This window comes from Lepidochelys olivacea (assembly GCF_965140295.1).
Source record: "Lepidochelys olivacea isolate rLepOli2 genome assembly, chromosome: 23".
Classification (NCBI taxonomy): domain Eukaryota; kingdom Metazoa; phylum Chordata; order Testudines; family Cheloniidae; genus Lepidochelys; species Lepidochelys olivacea.
The window spans coordinates 8,037,593-8,056,635 of NC_140433.1; the positions used below are offsets into that span (position 1 = coordinate 8,037,593).

The 19,043-nt window shown below is 51.8% G+C and overlaps 1 protein-coding gene across 1 annotated transcript in view; it reads left to right on the forward strand.

Annotated features, from left to right (window-relative positions):
* Positions 1 to 512: 512 nt before the first annotated feature.
* The window catches only part of LOC311511823 (scavenger receptor cysteine-rich domain-containing protein DMBT1-like), a 58,250-nt gene continuing 39,719 nt past the window's right edge, over positions 513 to 19,043 (forward strand). Inside the window, exons 1-4 of the mRNA XM_084612703.1 lie at positions 513 to 686; positions 15,127 to 15,153; positions 16,570 to 16,899; positions 17,691 to 18,020. Of these exons, the coding sequence (XP_084468829.1) occupies positions 566 to 686; positions 15,127 to 15,153; positions 16,570 to 16,899; positions 17,691 to 18,020 (808 nt within the window). The 5' untranslated portion in view covers positions 513 to 565. The remainder of the gene's footprint in view (positions 687 to 15,126; positions 15,154 to 16,569; positions 16,900 to 17,690; positions 18,021 to 19,043) is intronic.

Genomic DNA, 19,043 nt, shown 5'->3' on the forward strand with positions numbered 1-19,043 from the left:
GACAGAGCCCTCACCCCCCTCACTCCTACTCTCACCCTGAGCCCCTCCCACACCCCAAACCCCTCATTCCCAGCCCCAGCAGAGCCCTCACCCCCTATACCCCTACTCTTGCCCTGAGCCTCTCCCATACCCCAAACCCCTCATCTGCAGCCACACCCCACAGCCCTCACCCTGTACCCCCTCCCTCTGCACCCCCTCCCATCCCCAAACTCCCTCCCAGAACCTGCACCCCCTCCCTCCGCACCCCCACCCATCCCCAAAGTCCCTCCCAGAGCCTGCACCCCCTCCCTCCGCACCCCCACCCATCCCCAAACTCCCTCCCAGAGCCTGCACCCCAATCCCCTTCCCCAGCCTAGGGCCTGCACCCCAGACCTCCTCCCCCACCCAAACTCCCTCCCAGAGCCTTGGGCAGGTGGGGGGCGGAGTTTGGGCGGGGGCGGGTTCTGGGCACCACCAAAATTTCTACAAACCTGCCACCCCTGGCACACTGAGCTCAGCCTGCCGCTCTCACAAGGACAATTGCCTGTCCTAACGCCTGGCCACGCTGCCCCACAAGGACTGTGCTATGAACATGGGGTTTCGCGGGTGCCTCCTGCTCCCAGATGGGCACCCCTTTGGCAGGAGCTCAGCTGCCTGTGCTGGAGCTGGGAACATAAGGATCCCCATCCTTCTGGCCTGGTTTTGGGGTGAGTGACCTTTTCCCTTTGCTCTGGCTTTGAATAGCCCTGGGGGCAACCTGTGATTCTCCAGCCCCACCCATCAGACGTGGCTTAACTGTGTCCTGGGAGCCAGAACTCTTGGGGTCTATTCTGCCTTGGGAAGTGGAATGGGGTCTAGTGGATAGAGCAGAGGGGCTGGAAGCCAGGACTTCTGGGGTTTATTACTGCCTTGGGAAGGAGAGTGGGGTCTAGTGGATAGAGCAGAGGGGCTGGAAGCCAGGACTTCTGGGGTTTATTACTGCCTTGGGAAGGAGAGTGGGGTCTAGTGGATAGAGCAGAGGGGCTGGAAGCCAGGACTTCTGGGGTTTATTACTGCCTTGGGAAGTGGAATGGGGTCTAGTGGATAGAGCAGAGGGGCTGGAAGCCAGGACTTCTGGGGTTTATTACTGCCTTGGGAAGGAGAGTGGGGTCTAGTGGATAGAGCAGAGGGGCTGGAAGCCAGGACTTCTGGGGTTTATTACTGCCTTGGGAAGGAGAGTGGGGTCTAGTGGATAGAGCAGAGGGGCTGGAAGCCAGGACTTCTGGGGTTTATTACTGCCTTGGGAAGGAGAGTGGGGTCTAGTGGATAGAGCAGAGGGGCTGGAAGCCAGGACTTCTGGGGTTTATTACTGCCTTGGGAAGGAGAGTGGGGTCTAGTGGATAGAGCAGAGGGGCTGGAAGCCAGGACTTCTGGGGTTTATTCTGCCTTGGGAAGGAGAGTGGGGTCTAGTGGATAGAGCAGGAGGTGATACCAGGATCTATCTAGCTGCGTGTCCGATTTTACAATACAATTAGTTTAACTTTTGTTAAGTGTTAAAAGAGTAAAAAGAAATTGCCATGTCTCTGAGTCCTGGAGGTGTTTCCCAGATGCCCTGGGCTGGTCTCTTTAGGAACACGGGACACAGGATGCGTCATATAATCGTAGTCACATACTTATCAAGCGCTATCTTCACGTGAGTTAGCACATTGTCCCCTTACCCATTAGGAGGTTGTTTCTGAACCTTCTTCTCATTTCCAGCCTAACATGACTCCTGGCCCGTTTATCCCCACTTGTTCTTGTGCCACCAATTTCCTTTGGCTTTATTTAGAGTTAATCCTGCTTTGAGCAGGGGGTTGGACTAGATGACCTTCTGAGGTCTCTTCCAACCCTGATATTCTATGATTCTGTGAGTGTTTGATACTTCATTTCTTAATTATTATTTATTATGCAAACACAAGAATTCATGTTACAGCAGCACTGTATGCCAAACTCAAGGCCCTGTGGTGCTGGGCTCTGCACTGGCAGGACAACAGGCAGTCTGTGTGCTCGAGAGCTCAGTTTAAATGAGAGGGGGATAGGGACACAGAGAGGGAATGTGATAGCAGGGGTTGGGAATGGACCCTGGTCTCATCACTCCCAGCCCAGTGCCCCTCCCTGGTTGTGTCGCAACACACAACCAGAGACAGCCATTATCCTGCTGGCCTCACAGTCAGTCATGAAATGTGCTGTTCCTAGATACAGCCCTTCTCAGACTCAGGTAGGCACTTTCAGAGCCTGTGAGACAAGGACAAGTTAATATTACAAATCTCAGCTCCCTCTCAGCATCCACCAGCATTTCCAGAGGGCCAGCAACCAACTTTGTAAGCCCAAATAAAGAGACAATGGCTCTGTTGCTGGACACTGAAAGAAGAGCTCATCACTGAGAAAGGTTGCAGATGACACAATTGTGGGAGTGTAAATAATGAAGAGGACAGGTCATTGATTGAGTGATCTGAGCACTTTGTAAACTGGGTGCAAGCGAACAATATGCATTTTAACAGAGCTACATGCAAATGTATATATCTTGGGACCAACAACATTGGCCATACTTACATGTTGAACTCTCTCCTGGGAAGCAATGACTCTGAAAAGGTTTGGGGTCACGGTGGATGAACGTGAGCTCCCAGTGTGACACTATGGCCAAAAGATCTGCTGTGATCATAGGATGCATGACCAAGAGAATTTCTAGTACGAGTAGATAGTTTATTTTACCTCCGCATTGGGCACTGGTGTGACCGATGCTGGAATCCAGTGTCCAGTTCTGGTGTCCCTAATTCAAGAAAGAGGCTGAAGAATTGGAGAGGGCTGAGAGAAGAGCCATGGGAATGAGGAAAGGATTAGAAAACCTGCTTTATAATGATGGACTCAAAGAGCTAGATCTTAACAAAGAGAAGGTTAAGGAGTGACTTGATCACAGTCTGTAAGTATCTACTCATGGAACAAGTATTTCATAATGGGTTCTTCAATCTAGCAGAGAAAGGGAGAACAGGATCCAACACCTGGAAGTTGAAGCTAGACAAATTCACGCTGGAAATGACTCATTTATCAAGGGTCGTGGTGGATTCTCCATCACTGTCAGCTTTTAACTCAAGATTGGATGTTTTTCTAAACAGTCTGCTCTAGGAGTTATTTCAGGGCAGGTCTCTGGCCTGTGCTATACAGGACTCAGACTAGATGATCACAGTGGTCCCTTTTGACCTAGGAATCTATGAATCTGTAAAAATTACTGAGTCAGACTAAAACTTTCTACCATCCTATCAAACTGTGCTGGGTGTGCAGGACTGGAGGTTTTGTGAAGCCCCTGGAATCTCACAAAGCTGCTGAAACACTTTGCATTCAAAGTTTCTCCCTTGATTTGAGACGAGTGCCGTTGCGACCGCACTAGGATTCCAAGTCTGGTAAAGAATTCATTCACTAGACTGAACGTAGTACATTGGTTCATTACATACTTATTAGCCATGATGGATCATAGAATCATAGAAGATTAGGGTTGTAAGAGACTTTAGGCGGCCATCTAGTCCAATCCTCTGCTCAAAGCAGGACTAACACCAACCAAATCATCCCAGCCAGGGCTTTGTCAAGCCGGGCCTTAAAACCCTCTAAGGAAGGAGATTCCACCACCTCCCTAGGTAACCCATTCCGGTGCTTCACCACCCTCCTAGTGAAATATTTTTTCCTAATATCCAACCTAGACCTCCCCCACTGCAACTTGAGACCATTGCTCCTTGTTCTGTCATCTGCTACCTCTGAGAACAGCCACGCTCCATCCTCTTTGGAACCCTGCTTCAGGTACTTGAAGGCTGCTATCAAATCCCCCCTCACTCTTCTCTTCTGCAGACTAAATAAGCCCAGTTCCCTCAGCCTCGCCTCATAAGTCATGTGCCCCAGCCCCCTAATCATTTCCGTTGCCCTCAACTGGACTCTCTCCAATTTGTACACATCCTTTCTGTAGTAGGGGCCCCAAAAGTGGACGCAATACTCCAGATGTGACCTCACCAGTGACAGAGGGGAATAATCACTTCCCTCGATCTGCTGGCAATGCTTCTACTAATGCAGCCCAATATGCCATTGGCATTCTTGGCAACAAGGGCACACTGTTGACTCATATCCCAATTCTTGTCCACGGTAATCCCCAGGTCCTTTTTTTCAGAACTGCCACTTAGCCAGTCGGTCCCCAGCCTGTAGCAATGCATGGGATTCTTCCATCCTAAGTGCAGGACTCTGCACTTGTCCTTGTTGAACCTCATCAGATTTCTTTTGGCCCAATCCTCCAATTTGTCTAGGTCACTCTGGACCTTATGCCTACCCTCCAGCTTATCTACCTCTCCCAATGAAATCCAAACCAATTATTAACTCACCCACGATCTTGGCTTCTTGCTCGAACTCCAGTGCTCCAATTTTCAAACCCAATTTCCCCCATTTTTGGAAGGACGCACACTCCCCAGTCATGCGGCATATCTACATTGCACACAGAGCATACTGCGGGGGTGTGAATTGCAGAGCACACCAAAGAGCTGCGCTTGGACTGCCCTGTGTGGACGTTGCTGGCGTGAACTGAAGTTTCCTAATTCGAGTTAACATGCTGTTTGAAAGAAGACTATGGTAACTACATTAACAACGCCCACCTACACTAGGCGGGAAGGGGGGGCTCAAACACTGTAACTGCCCCCCACACACACACTAGGGAGAGTGCAAGGCCTGGCCAGACGTGGGGGGAACAGGGTGTGTCATGCTCCTCTTCCAGATGTGGTCTGACTACAGAACTTGTTCGCCCACCCCAGCTGAATTCATCGTTAGATCCTTTAATGACCTGCCAAGTATGGCTGAGGTTCGGCTCCATAAGGGATGTTACACACAGCGCCACCCAGTGGCTGAGCGAGCACTACAGGTTAACATCCCAGTCCATCTCCCCCATTAAGTTCCATGCTCCTGCCATTTATTCACACTGTCACACTGGCTGTGAAGTTCAGGACAGATCAGTCTGCCCAGTGTCTCTAAACCGTCCTGGGTTCCTAACTGTAAAATGCCAATGTGTAGCAGCTTGGCCATCTGGCTGGCCATTAGTTGCAATGACTGCTTGGAGTAGTTTTGGAATCCTTGAGTTGTTGGCTATTTGTTCTGCATCTGCCGTTTGTCAGGTTTGCTCTGTGGATTGTTCCTTCTGAGGAACTAACTGTAGCTGCAGATGGTTTCTGTTGGATTCTCCCCTGTCAGTCTCAGTCACACGTAATCTGAGCGCTGCATTCTTTCCCTTGACGACCGCTGGAGTCATCCATCCTTTTTCTTCTTCCAATTCGATGTGAACATGGTCACCGGGTCCCAGACCCGGCAGATCTCAAACAGAGTGATGGCTCTTGTAAACGTGTCTTATCATGTAGGGACCAGCTGCCCTCATTGGCACTGGGTGGGTTGTTTGGCTGCCCTCTCCCCATGCCAGGAGAGAGGGGAGGGGACAAGGTGGATTTGGGACCCTGGGATTGAGAGGACCTCTGGCCAATCAGAGAACTGTGGAGTAGGGCCAATGGGCAGTAGCCATCACCCCAAGTCAGTCTGATTGACCAGGCAACCAGGCCAATCAGGGAGCCCAGCTCAGATCTAGCCTTCATGCATGTTGGGGAAGGAGACAGCGAGAGCAGCCACTGGGGAGGAGCTGGGGTGGGGCCAGGGAGAGGCCGGGGACTGGGTGGGGCTGAGTAAAGACCTAGTAACACATGTGGGAGCTGGCAAGTGGGGCGGGGCTGGGCTGGGGTCAGTGCGTCCGGTGAGGGTCAGTGATGGGGACAGCATCAAGGTTGGTGAGGGGGTGGGGCCAGGGTTGGTCAGAGGGCAGGGTGAAGGTCAGTGAGGCAGGCAGGATGTGGGAGGGGACGGGGTCATGGTCACTGAGGGGAGTGGAGCCAGAGTCAGCTAGGGAGGTGGGGCCAGTGAATGGGGTCATGAACAGTGAGGGGACAGGACCAGGATTGCTGAGGGGCGGTGTCACAGGTCAGTGAGGGGCGGGGTCAGGGACATTCAGAGGGTGGGGCAGCAAGGGGGCAGGGTGAGGGTTGATCAGGGTCTGGAGGTGGGGCAGGGAGTGGGGCCAGTGAGCAGGGTGAGAGTTGGTTTGGGGGGCAGGGCGAGAGTTCACAGGGGAGCCGGGCCAGGGTCAGTGAGAAGGGTAGGGTGAGGGTTGGTGAGGGGGGTTGGAGCCAGGGTTGGTGAGTGGGGCATGTCCTGTGAGTGGGGCAAGAGTTGCCAAGTGGGGTGAGAGGCGGTGGGGTGGCAGGGCCAGGATCAGTCAGGTGGCAGGGTGAGGAGTGGGGTGAGGTTCAGCGAGGAGTGGGGTGAGGGTTTGTGAGGGGGGTGGGATGACAGTTTGTGAGGGGACGGGGCCCCACTGTGACATGGTGACAGGCCCAGCCTGGCAGGACCCTATGGAGGGGAGCGAACCAAGCAGCAGAGACGGGGCTGCAGGGGAGCCTGGGGCATCATGACCTTGCTGTGAAGGAGCAGGAGACAGGCAGAGACCTAGCGAGGGGGAGTGAGTGGGCAGCAGAGGGCTGAGCTGTGGTATCCTAGAAACTGCCAGTCCCCCTTACTGCCCTGAGACTTGCCATGCAGGGAGCCATGACTACCCTGGCCTGAGGGGTTTCTGGCAGCCCTTGAGCCAGGCTGATGACTGCAGTCAGCTCTGCAGAGACTTCTCTGATCTGGTCCTGAGGCAAGGCCCCTGCGTTAGCCATGCACGGCCTGGACTAAGGCAGCCCTACCTCACAGCAGGTCAGGGAGTCCATGGCTCAGAGGAGGACGGGTTTTTCTTTTCTTGATTTCTCTCCTTTTCAGTTGATCCTTGGCCTCAGGGGCTGAGTGGTCTGATCCCGCAGTGCGTACTTGGCTGGGGCATTCACCAGTGTGGGAGATGGGCCTTTGTCACTCACAAAAGCTACTGGGGAACAATATCTAGTGACCATCCGAACTAGGCTCTCTGTTGGGGGGAAGATGTGGGGCTAGCACAAAAAGAGAAAAAAAGGGGGAAAGTCTGGACACTGCTGTGATCATTTCTGTGGAACGTCGAAGGAAGCCCTAACCCAGGGAATGGGACTTCACCCTCATCACACCCCTTTCTGGCACTAGCAAACTGAACAGAGAAATTTCAGCACCCCAGAGAAGAGTGATTTAATTGTTACTGTTAAAAGTATGGTTTGTATGTGTACATACAGAGTAAATAGTTCGGTATGCTTCCCATCCAGGTGTAGGTCGTAGTGTGATGATGGTTTTAGTATATTTTAAGCCTTTCAGCTGCTTAGTATATTCTGAAACCTGCTAATAAGTTTTTTCCCAGTTTCAGGCTGTTCCTGAGAGAGATTAATCTATTGTATTTGAGTTGGCGTTTTGTGTGTGTTCCCCTTTTAACAGCTTAGGTGTGGATAAACCTACTACCCCAGTTAGGGGAATGTTATTTATTGGGAATCTATCTAGTAGCCAGGCAGGAGCACTCCAGCTCGCAGATAGACCCAACATGGATAAAAGGAGAAGCTGGGGAGGAGGTATTGTGGAATTTGGAACCCCCTGTGCAATAGTTTCCGTTGTTCAGATTCAGTCCTGAGGTCTCACAAGTAGCTGTGAGGTCCCACAAGAGGGAGAATGACTGGTAATTGGGTTGCAGCCTTAAACCCAATCCCAGGGTGTTCTGGGGTCCCAGTAGGCAAGGCCCTGCTGGTGTAGCCTTGCTAGGTAAATTGGGGGAAGGAAGTCCCCTGAAGTTACTAGTGTCCCTCCCCTTCCCAAGGACTGTGCATCATGCCCAGCCTGTTCCTCTGGGTAACACTAGGGTTGGTAAGAGATGGGTTGCTTCTCACCGAGATAACTTAGGGTGGAGTAGGGTCCTGTCATAAATATAAAGGGAAGGGTAACAACCTTTATGTATGCAGTAATATAAAATCCCTCTTGGCCAGAGGTACGGAATCACTTACCTGTAAGGGGTTAATCAGTTCAATTAACCTAGTTGGCACCTGACCAGAAGGACCAGTGGGGAAAGAAGATACTTTCAAATCTGGGGGGAGGGGGAAGGTTCTGTTTGTGCTCTCTTTGTGTTCCCTCTTGAGACAAAGAGAGAGACCAAGCAGGTAATCCAGCTCCTACTGAAATGATATATCTAACATTACAGAAATTGTAAGTAATAGCAAGGAAATGTTTTAGATTATCTTTTGTTTTAGCTTGTGAATTTTCCCTGTGCTAAGAGGGAGGTTTATTCCTGTTTTGTAACTTTGAAGTTGAGCCTAGAGGGGAATCCTCTGTGTTTTAAATCTGTTTATTACCCTGTAAAATTACCTTTCATCCTGATTTTAGAGAGGTGCTTCTTTTACTTTTTTTCTTTATAATAAAGTTCTGCTTTTAAGAACCTGATTAGTTTTTAGTATCCTAAAAACCCAAGGGTCTGGTCTGTGCTCACCTTGTTTACCTATTTGGTTGGTATGTTATTCTTAAGCCTCCCCAGGAAAGGGGGTGAAGGGTTTGGGGGGATATTTTGGGGGGGGGATAGGGCTCCAAGTGGCCCCTCCCTGAATGTTTGTTTAAATCACTTGGTGGTGGCAGCAATACCATCCAAGGACAAGGAATTTGTGCCTTGAGGAAGTTTTTAACCTAAACTGGTGGAGTATAAGCTTAGGGGGTCTTTCATGCGGGTCCCCACATCTGTACCCCAGAGTTCAGAGTGGGGAGGAAACCCTGACAGGTCCCATTTTACAATACCCCACCCCTAATGACATTACAATAATCTCAGTTTTGCCTTTTTATCCGATTTGGCAAATCTCTTCATGTCTGGCCCCTTTGGAGATTGGTCCAACTTTGGAAAAGAGCCTGTTCTGAGTTGTTTTCCCATCAGGAGTTGTGCAGGACTATATCCAGCAGCTGCTATCAGCGTTGATCTGTAACTCGGAAGAACAAAGAATGGGACTTCCTGCTGTAGGATTTTCTTGGCTGTCTGTACAGCTCTTTCAGCTTCTCTGTTCACTTGGGGTAATGTGGGAGGCTCACAATAAGATCAAAATCATATTTAGTTTGGAATGACAAATTCTGCTGCTCTGAATTGTGGTCTGTTGTCTCTCACTAGTTGCTCTGGATTACCAAAGTGAGCAAAAGTGCACTTCGGTTTCTCCATAACACTATGATATGTCTTTCAAGTACATTATCTCTATATACCTGGGGAAATAGTACATGATGACTGGGTAATGACAGCCTCCGAATTTCCATAAATCTGCAGCTAGTCTCTTCAAGAGTAGAAATGTTTGTACACTGTACAGTTCAGCACTGTCTCTTAAATTGATCTGTACTGGATCTCCTTTCAAAACCTCAGTATCATAAGAATATAAGAATGGCCATACTAGATCACAGCAGTGGTCCATCTAGCCCAGTATCTTGTCTTCCAACAGTGGCCAATGCCAGGTGCCCCAGAGGGAATGAACAGAACAGGTAATCATCAAGTGATCCATCCCCTGTCACCCATTCCCAGCTTCTGACAAAAAGAGGCTATGGATACCATGCCTGCCCCTCCTGGCTAATAGTCTTTGGTGGACCTATCCTCCATGAGCTTCACTAACTTTTGAACCATGTTATAGTTTGGGCCTTCACAACATCTGCCCACAAAGCGTTCCACAGGTTGATTTTGTGTTATATCATCAAATCCTCCAGTGAGTTCTTCCACCTTTCTCACTAGGCCCATGGTGGTTGATAGGCTGCTGCTGAGAAGGTTGATGTTCTGTGGTTCTTTGATCACATGCACTCTGAATGCAAAGCTTTTGTCTTAGTAAGCCATTTCTGTGGTGAACTGGCCCATGCATTTAAGAGTACCTCCAGGGCTAGTCACAGCCCTCAGGTGACTTCAGCTATGGGAGGATGTGACAGGGTGCACTTACCCCAAACTGGATGGGGAAGGGTTAATTCCTCACTGTGGGTAGAAGAGGCCACACCTCCATGTCCCTACCAGGCATGCACCAAGGGTAGTGCTTCTATAAAAGGGAGCAGCACAGCTCAGTGAGTGCAGACTGCTGGAGACGAAGGACTCACGCCCCAGGCTCCAGCCCGGGAGCTGTCGAAGCCCCAGACTGTGCAAGCCAGAGGTGCCAAGACTCAGGCACATGCCCAGGTACCTGAGGACACCACTCAGAGGTTGGAGCCACCGGGAGCAGCACAGCCTAGGGAGACTGGAGACCCAGAAGATGTCTAGACCAAGACTACAGGAGTCACAGTAGGAAGTAGCCCAGGGAAGGACTAGCCATTGTCCCTACAGCAGTCAGCATGTATCAAGCAGATCCCCACTGATGAACATCATCCGTGTTTGTGGGGAGGAAGCTGTCCAGTCCCAGCTTCACTCCAGCTGTAGGAATTATGATACCTTTGGGCAGATATCAAGGGACATGATGGAAAGGGGCCATGACCAGGACGCTCTGCAGTGTAGGGTTAAAGTGAAGGAGCTGCGGAATGCCTACCACAAAGCCCGCAAGGCAAACAGCCGCTCCGGTGCTGGTCCTGCAACCTGCCATGTCTACAAAGAGCTGCACATGATACTTGGGGGCGACCCCACCTCCACTCCGAGTACCACCATGGACACCTCAGAGCACAGTCCAACAAGGCAGGAGGAGGAGGAGCAAAGCAGGAGCGAGGGTGCACAGGAGGAGGAAGACACCCCGGCATCCCTAGATGCTTGCAGCCAGGAGCTGTTCTGAAGCCAGGAGGAAGGTAGCCAGGAGCGGCAGACGGTGCTTGGGGAAGGACAAACACCAGAGGAGGTTCCCGGTAAGCGGCTTTTATTTTGGGAAGGAAGTTATTCAGTGCGGGCTCTTGGGGCAAGGAGGGTTAGGACTGCATGCATGCCTAGATACGGAATACGGCATTGATGTGCTCTCTCACATCATGGTAATCGGCTTCAGTGATCTCTTCAAAGGTCTCATCCAGAACTTGGGCAATGCACTTAAGCAGGTTTCATGGGAGAGTCACTGTGGTCCTTGTCCCAGTCAGGCTAACATGTCTGCGTCACTGTGCCATGAGGGGCGGGAGGGCCATTGCTGCACACAGGCAAGCTGCTTATGGGCCAGGGCAGAAGCTGGATTGCAGTAGAAGACCCTCCCTTGCTTCCCAAGTCACCCTCAGCAACGAGATATCTTTTAGGACGAACTCCTGTGGAAAATGTGAGGACAGTGTTCAGCATAGGTGCCCCCTGCAGCTGTTGGCTCTCCCCAAGACACAGAAACCCAGAGGACAGAACAGCCATGAAAGAATCAGTCTCCCTTGAGTAGAAGCGAAGAGGACATGCTGCATGAAGTCATGCAGCACTCCCTTAATGAAAATCAAAAAGTGCAGGAGCAGCGGGAGAGTGAAAGGAGGGTTCTCCAGCAGAATGCGGCTCACCGGCACCAAAGCGCAGAGCAGCTGAGAAGCATCATGGAGCACCAAGAAGACTCAATCCAGGTGCTTGTAGCCATGCAGGTGGAGCACTTCTGCGCCCCCCCCACGGCAGCCCTTGTCCCAAAACTCTTTCCCCTGTGCCCCCATGTCACCTCCAACCCACTTTCCCCAACATCCGAGTTCATATTTGCAATCAGCTGCCTCCAACACCTGTAGCTTCACCACCCAGCCCTGAAAACTAGGACCCTGACCCACTGCACTCAACCCCCAGCACCATGCAGTCGAGCCATCCTGAAGTGCAGCACTCATTGCACAGCACTCCAGACAGGAAGGCTGAGTATGAGAACAGGACATACGCAAACCTGTGACTGAACCATTCACCACCCCACCCCTTTGCCCTTTGTGTTTCCCAAGCAGTTGTGTTTCTTTTCAATAAATACATTTTCTTTTCATTAAATGGATTTTTTTGCTTTGAAAACATTCTTTATTATTGCATAACATAAAAGATACCTTAGCCCAGGAAAGCAACAGGCACTGCAAGTCAGTGTATCATACGTAGCAAACACAGATTCCTACTAACACTGGAACCACTGCACTTCACTCCCGTGCAGGGCACCAGACATTACTGGTGGCATTCAGCCTCAAATTGCTTCCTCGAGGCATCCCTAATCCTTCCAGCCCCACGCTGGGCCCCTTTAATAGCCCTGCTCTCTGGCTGTTCAAATTCAGCCTCCAGGTGTTGAACCTCCGAGTTCCATGCCTGAGTGAATCTTTCACCCTTCCCTTCACAAATGTTATGGAGGGTACAGCACTGTTCCGTGGTGGTGAGCATGTCCATGAATACCACAAGCAATCTCGTGTTGTATGCATTACTCACATCAATATCATTGTCGGAGTCCTCACTGTCACTTGGATCTTAAGGAGTAACTTGACTGCCAAACGTGATGTGCTGGCGAGACTCGTCAGCATATTCCTCAGCAGTTCGGGCTCCATTCCCACAGACCAAAAGGGAAGGCAGAGCGTGCAGTACAAAAACCATTGAAAGATGGCGTCAATTGTGGATGGAAGCAGAGGGATTGCTGGGATGTGAACCAATGCATCACGGGGCATTGGGACAGGACACAGAATGCCCTGCACCCCCCGCCTCCTTCCCACAAGCCACAGCACCAGAATGGGAAGAGGTGCTCTGTGGGATAGCTGCCCACAATGCACTGCTCCCAATGCCACTGCAAGTGCCACAAAAGTGGACACGCCAGTGCGCTTGCAGCTGTCAGTGTGGACAGACTGCAGCACTTTCCCTACTGCACTCTACGAAGGCTGGTTTAACTCAAAGTGCTCTACATTTGCAAGTGTAGCCATGGCCTAAGGGCTTGGCTACACTTGCAAGTTGGAGTGCATTAAAGCAGCCCCAGGCGCCCTAACTCCCGACCCGTCCACACTGGCAAGGCACTTAGAGCGCCTGGACTCTGCAGCTGGAGCGCTCCTGGTAATCCACCTCCACGAGAAGTATAACGCTGGTTGTGCCTCCGCTGAAACACCCCAGCATCATTGTGAACGAGGTGTTGCTTTACTGCGCTGCGATCGGCCTCCCGAAACATCCCATAATCCCCTTAAGTCAAGTGGCCACTCTTGCCATTGTTTTGGAATTGGCTGTAGGAATGCGGATATGCCCTTTCAAAGCTCCGTTTCTGACAGCCGGCTGCTTATCTGTTCCGGGACAAAGCAACAGTTAGTGTGGAATGTTGCTTGCTGTGAATGTGTGAGAGAGAGGTGGTGGGGAGGGGCGTCTGAACTAACAAGACAGCACGCTGACACACTCTCAGCACCCCAAAAACCCACTCTCTCTCCCCCCACATACACACAGCACACTCTCTGTCACACTCCACTCCACCCCCCCGCATTTGAAAAGCATGTTGCAGCCACTTGAACGCTGGGATATCTACCGCAATGCACTGCTCTTTGTGGCGTTGCAAGAGATGTTAATGTGGCCACGCCAGTGCGCTTCCAGCTGAGAGTGTAAACACTCGGCAGCGTTTTCCCTGCTGCGGTTCCCGACGGCTGGTTTGACTCTCAGCCCTCTACATCTGCAAGTGTAGCCATGCCCTAAGCTGACAGAAGAGCTCTCCAGTTGGCTTCACTACTCCAGCTCCATGAGTGGCAGTAGCTATGTTGGTAGGACAGCTTCTTCTGCCCACATAGCGCTGTCCATATTGGTGCTTAGGTCGGTGTAACTTACATTGCTCAGGGGGTGGCTTTTTCACATTTCTGAGTGACATAAGTTATACCACAGCAAGTGCTAGTGTAGACATAGCCTAAGCTAAACCATAGCTAGTTTCAGGTTTCTCAATTTGCTCCTGCCTTTTGTTCTGTTGTTTGACTAATTCAGACTGGTTTGCTATTTGAATAGCTGTGGCTAGAGTTAAATCTCTCCTCAGTTGTAGCTGCTGTGAATTTTTTTTATCTGTTAGCACACAGAGGCTGATTATTGGGTTATTTTCAACCTTTGCATTCCCAAAATCACAGTTTTCTCCCAATATATGTGGAGCTCTTATAAAACATTCCAAACTTTCCCCTGGTTCTTGAGTTCTCTGGTGGAAAGAAGCTTTTTCATAAGCTACATTTCTCTGAGATATAATGTATGCATCAAACAGAGCCAGGTCCCTTTCATTGTCACCTTTGTGACTGTCTTCAGTAAAGTCAAAGGATTTAAAGATATGCTCTGCCTCCTTCCCATAGCCTACATTAAAGACGATACCTGCATATCTCCAGTTTCCTTGCAACTTGGCAGCAATGTGAAATCTTGTTTCCAGTCTATCCATGGTGAAGTTTGTGAAAGCTAAAGTTCTCTAGGGCACTAAAGAGTGGCATGGTGTTGAGATCCTGCAACCTGTGTAGCTTTGTTCCTTCTGTTTATGTTCTTATGTTACTCCACACACTATGTCATGTTCTTCTGTACCAGACATGGACTGATCACAGAGCTTGCTTTTACATACCATGATCCTTTAATGCTCTGCCAGGAATGGCTGAGATCAGCTTAAAATAAGGTATTTTACACACATCACCATCTAGTGGCTGAACAGTATAATACACTTTTGCATTCCATTACAAGGTGTGTGGAGTTTCACTCCAGGGTCAGGGGATACTAGCCCCAGTAAGGCCTAGGGGGAGCAGGGTGTGTGGGACCTTCAGTGATGCAGGCAGTTTGAAAGCAGGTGGCTCGGTTTGGAAGGGCGGGTGCAGTGTCATTGGTTCTGATTTCAGAGTAACAGCCTTGTTAGTCTGTATTCGCAAAAAGAAAAGGAGTACTTGTGGCACCTTAGAGACTAACCAATTTATTTGAGCATGAGCTTTCGCTGTAGCTCACGAAAGCTCATGCTCAAATAAATTGGTTAGTCTCTAAGGTGCCACAAGTACTCCTTTTCTTTTTGGTTCTGATGTCGCTCACCACATCTTGTATTTTGTCTGCTACTTAGGGCTCCTCTGCACTGGAAACATTACAGCGTAGATGCTACCAACGCTGACAGAAGAGGTTCTCCCATCAGTGTAGGCAATCCACCTCCCTGAGAGTCAGTAGCTAGGGTCACTGAAATATAACATGCAGCTGAGACCTTTTCTCTCAGTGCATCAACAGATGGCAGGGAAGAGCTTACTCGGGCCACTACTTATATCAGCCAGTGTTTGGAGATCCCTGAAATGTCCAATCATGGAGACAGAGACTTACCTCATCCCTTTGCTTTCTTTCAGCTTCCATGACAGGATTCCCCTTGGCAGGTAAATACGAACATAGGCAGAGGGTGCGGGGTGTATGTGGGGTGCATGCTGCAAGGTGCAGCTCTTTGTGCAGCTGGCTTATAAATCGGGGTGGGGAAGGGCAGAGTTAAGATGATTTAATCTAGTGGTTCAAATGTAGAACTGGAGACCTGGGTTCAAATCCTGCCTCTGCCAGACTCACCCTGTGGACTCAGCCTATCACTGCCTCGCTACGTGCCTCAGTTTCCCCACCAGTGAATTGTTAACAAGGTGGACTGTGTGGCAGAGTGAAGGGCATCCTGGCTATTGGGTCCCTGTGGAAATACTCAGGCCACCCAGCATCTCGAGAACTCAGCCTTGCCTAGCAAGTCCGAGTTACATTTGGGCTGTGGCAGCGCCTGGCTGAGCCGCTTAAGTCTGGGGTGGCCCAGATTTCCCCTGGAATAGGATCTGCCCCAAGAGATATTTTTGCCTTTAGTTATTGTTAGAGCCATTTTAGCTCAGCTCTGGCTGTAGCTGGTGCATGGCCCCAATCCCTGCACTGGGGGAGTGGAGGTGCCGTGAGTGACACCAGCTGGGGCCTGCAGGAGGCGGCGGTGGTGTGCCAGGAGCTGGGCTGCTGTGACACCCTCAGCACCAGGACAGTGCTCAGTTCAGCACGGGGCTGGCCCTGTCTATGTGGATACCGTGGAATATAGAGGAGCTGAGTCAACCCCAGTGGAGGCTTTCGGGGAGCAGAACTACAGCCCCGTGAGGCTGCTGCTGTTGGCTCTGGTAGACGGGGGCGTCGGGGCGCAGACGGGGAGGGGGCTCGGGCAGGTGCAAAGGGCAGTTCAGTCTCCTGACCAGTTACGCCCTTTGCCCCTCGGCTGGGAGTCGCTCGGACTGAGGGCTGGGCTGGGCTGCACACACCTGTCCTGTCATGGAGGGGAATTAACCCCAGCAGCTCATTTCACATTTTGGGCATCAGAGAGCTGCAATGGCTGCAACTTCCACTCACTACCAGCTTGGACCCAGGGCCCCAAGACGTGAAAGTGCAGTGCCTGTTCCCCCCAAGCCAGCCACAGCCCCTGCCTGAGCTGGGGCCAAACGGGAACCAGTGCCCTCCAGGGGAAAAGCTTCAGGTCTCCTTCCCCCAATGTACTGTGTCACCTCATCCTCCTCGCACAGACTGTACTGGAGCCAGAGTCCCCTGGGGGAAAGACCCTGTGTCCCATCCCCCATCCCACGAGTCAGCCATTCCACCGTGCCTGGGGCTGGATCAGAGCTGGTGACCTCCAGAGAGGAACCCCCCAGTGTCCCATTCTCAGCCCTCCGGAGCAAGCCAGTCTGCCACACTGAGACTGAATGGGAGCCAGAGCAAATGATAGGGAACAAGCCCCATATTCCTTTCCTTTAGCCCATCCCTGAGTGTTTATCCCCTTGGGGTGTTTGCAGACTCTGGCATTTCAGAAGTGGCTCAGCTCCGACTGGTGAATGGCCCGAGTCGCTGTGCTGGGAGAGTCGAGGTGCTTCACGACGAGCAGTGGGGAACCGTGTGTGATGACGGCTGGGATTTAACTGAGGCCAGAGTCGTGTGCAGGCAGCTGGGCTGTGGGATAGCATTATCAGCCCCATGCATGTCTCGGTTTGGACAGGGACCTGACCGTATCTGGCTGGATGAGGTTAACTGCACAGGGACAGAAGCTGCCCTCTCCGAATGCAAGGCTAGGCCTTGGGGAGAGCATAACTGTAACCACGTGGAAGATGCCAGTGTTGTGTGCTCAGGTAAGCCTCATCTCTTCTGTCACGGTGGGTGCTGCAGGGAGTGGATTAGGAAGCTTTCAGCCCAGCCCCTGGTTCCCCATCTGAGTTCCCGTGCCCCAGCGCAGCGCGATGGGCCTGTACTGAAGGGAGCAGACTGGGAACACAGGAGGGGGTGCTCTCCCCTAGCAGTCTGGGATGACCCCAGTCCTCCCGCTGGCTAACAAAAGGTCTGTGCTGCAGGGTATGGGGCTCTCGCCTCACAGTCAGCGACGCTCACGGTTCCCCAGAGCGGCGCTAGGTGCGTGAGCTGCAGAGGGTGGAGTGTGGGGCACAGTGAGAGGCCCTCTCCCTGCTCTGATTGCTCTGATCCCCCGCCCTCCCTGGCACAATGGGGCGCTGGGTAAGCATGGATCCCAGCTGTGGGACTTGGTGTCAAACAGAGCTTGCAGTCGCTCCTGGGGACTAGAAACCCAGGGTCACTTTGACAAGAGTTGGGCTCCTAACTCAGCCATGCTGGACAATTTGCACCACAAACAATTAGCCCTGAACCTGTAACGTCCCCCGCAGCTCTGATTGGACAAACATTTCCCCCAACTTCCTGTCTGCACAGTCACCATATTTCTGTGCCCTGACTCTCAGCTGCCCTGTCCCACCCCGAAGTGGCAGCATGTCAGCAGTGGGGACTGAGCCCCTGGCATGGAGTGGCTGTGTGAGGAGGCCAGTCACACCCATCCGTGGTAGGCGATACAGTCATCAGCATCACTTGTGATCAGATGCACAGGAATCTCCTTGAGTATTTATTGCATTTGCAGACTCGGTCATTCCAGACCCAGGTCCTCTCCAACTGGTGAATGGCCCCAATCGCTGCGCTGGGAGAGTCGAGGTGCTTCACAACCATCAGTGGGGAACCGTGTGTGATGACGGCTGGGACTTAACTGATGCTGGAGTCGTGTGCAGGCAGCTGGGCTGTGGGAAAGCGTTATCAGCCCCAGGGCGGGCTCACTTTGAGAGAGGATATGACCGTATCTGGCTGGGTGAGGTTAACTGCACAGGGACAGAAGCTGCCCTCACCGAATGCAGGGCTAGTTCTTGGGGAAAGAGTAACTGTCACCACGGAGAAGATGCCAGTGTTGTGTGCTCAGGTAACCCTCCTCTGTCACGTCACTGGGGGTGCTGCCTGGAACAGGCTGGGAAGCTTTCAGCACAGTCCCTGCTTTCCTGTCTGAGCCAGTGCTGACCCCAGTGTCTCAGAGAGGTGCTGGGGGGCTGTGCTGCAGGGAGGTGTGTATGTGTCCCTCTGAGAAACCTTCCCCCGTCTCTGCTTGCTCCAGTTCCATTCCAAGCTATGGCACAATCTGGCACTCCGTCGCCATTGTTCCTTCCAGTCAGATTCAGTGTCAGCTGGAGCCTATAGCTGTTCACTGGGACTGGGAACCCTACATCACTTTGCTGAGCATCATGCTCCTGACTCCATTGTCCCGGGAAATTGGCAACTTAACTAATGTTATCCTTGGGCAGACGGGATTGGACACTGTCAGGTCCAGTAACAAGGTGGTGTTGCCTAGTGGCCAGAGCCAGGATGGCATCAGGATCACGGCTGGATGTCACACAAAAGGTAAAAGCCAGAAACAGAGTCCGAAGCCTTGCCCAAGGTCAAGCTGCAGTCAGAATTGGTCCCTGGAGTTAGGGTGAGGAAGCAGGAAAAAGGGGCAGTAATGGGAGCAAGGAGCAGGCACAGGGCCAGGCAGCAGGAGCCAGGAACAAGGGGTGGTAACAGGAACAAGGAGGAGGAACTGGCCCGGGCCAGGCAGCAGGAGCCAGGAACTAGGAGTGGTAACGGGAACAAGGAGGAGGAACTGGCCTGGGCCAGGCAGCAGGAGCCAGGAACTAGGGGTGGTAACGGAAGCAAGGAGCAGAAATCGTGTGAGGTGGCAGGAATCTGGTCCCTGGGGTCTGGCCAGCAGCAGCCTTAGCAAGGAGTTGCTCAGACAAAGGGTAGGATGGGAACAGGGAGCTTTACAGCTGGAGGTGTCCAATCAGCAGTCTGCTTCTCTTCACCTGCTCGTGGTGGGTGGGCCTCTGCTGGTGACCCATTAGCTACAATTCCCTCATCTCCCGGTGATGTGACAGGTAAGGCTGTAGTTCAGCAAGCTCGTGGATCTGGG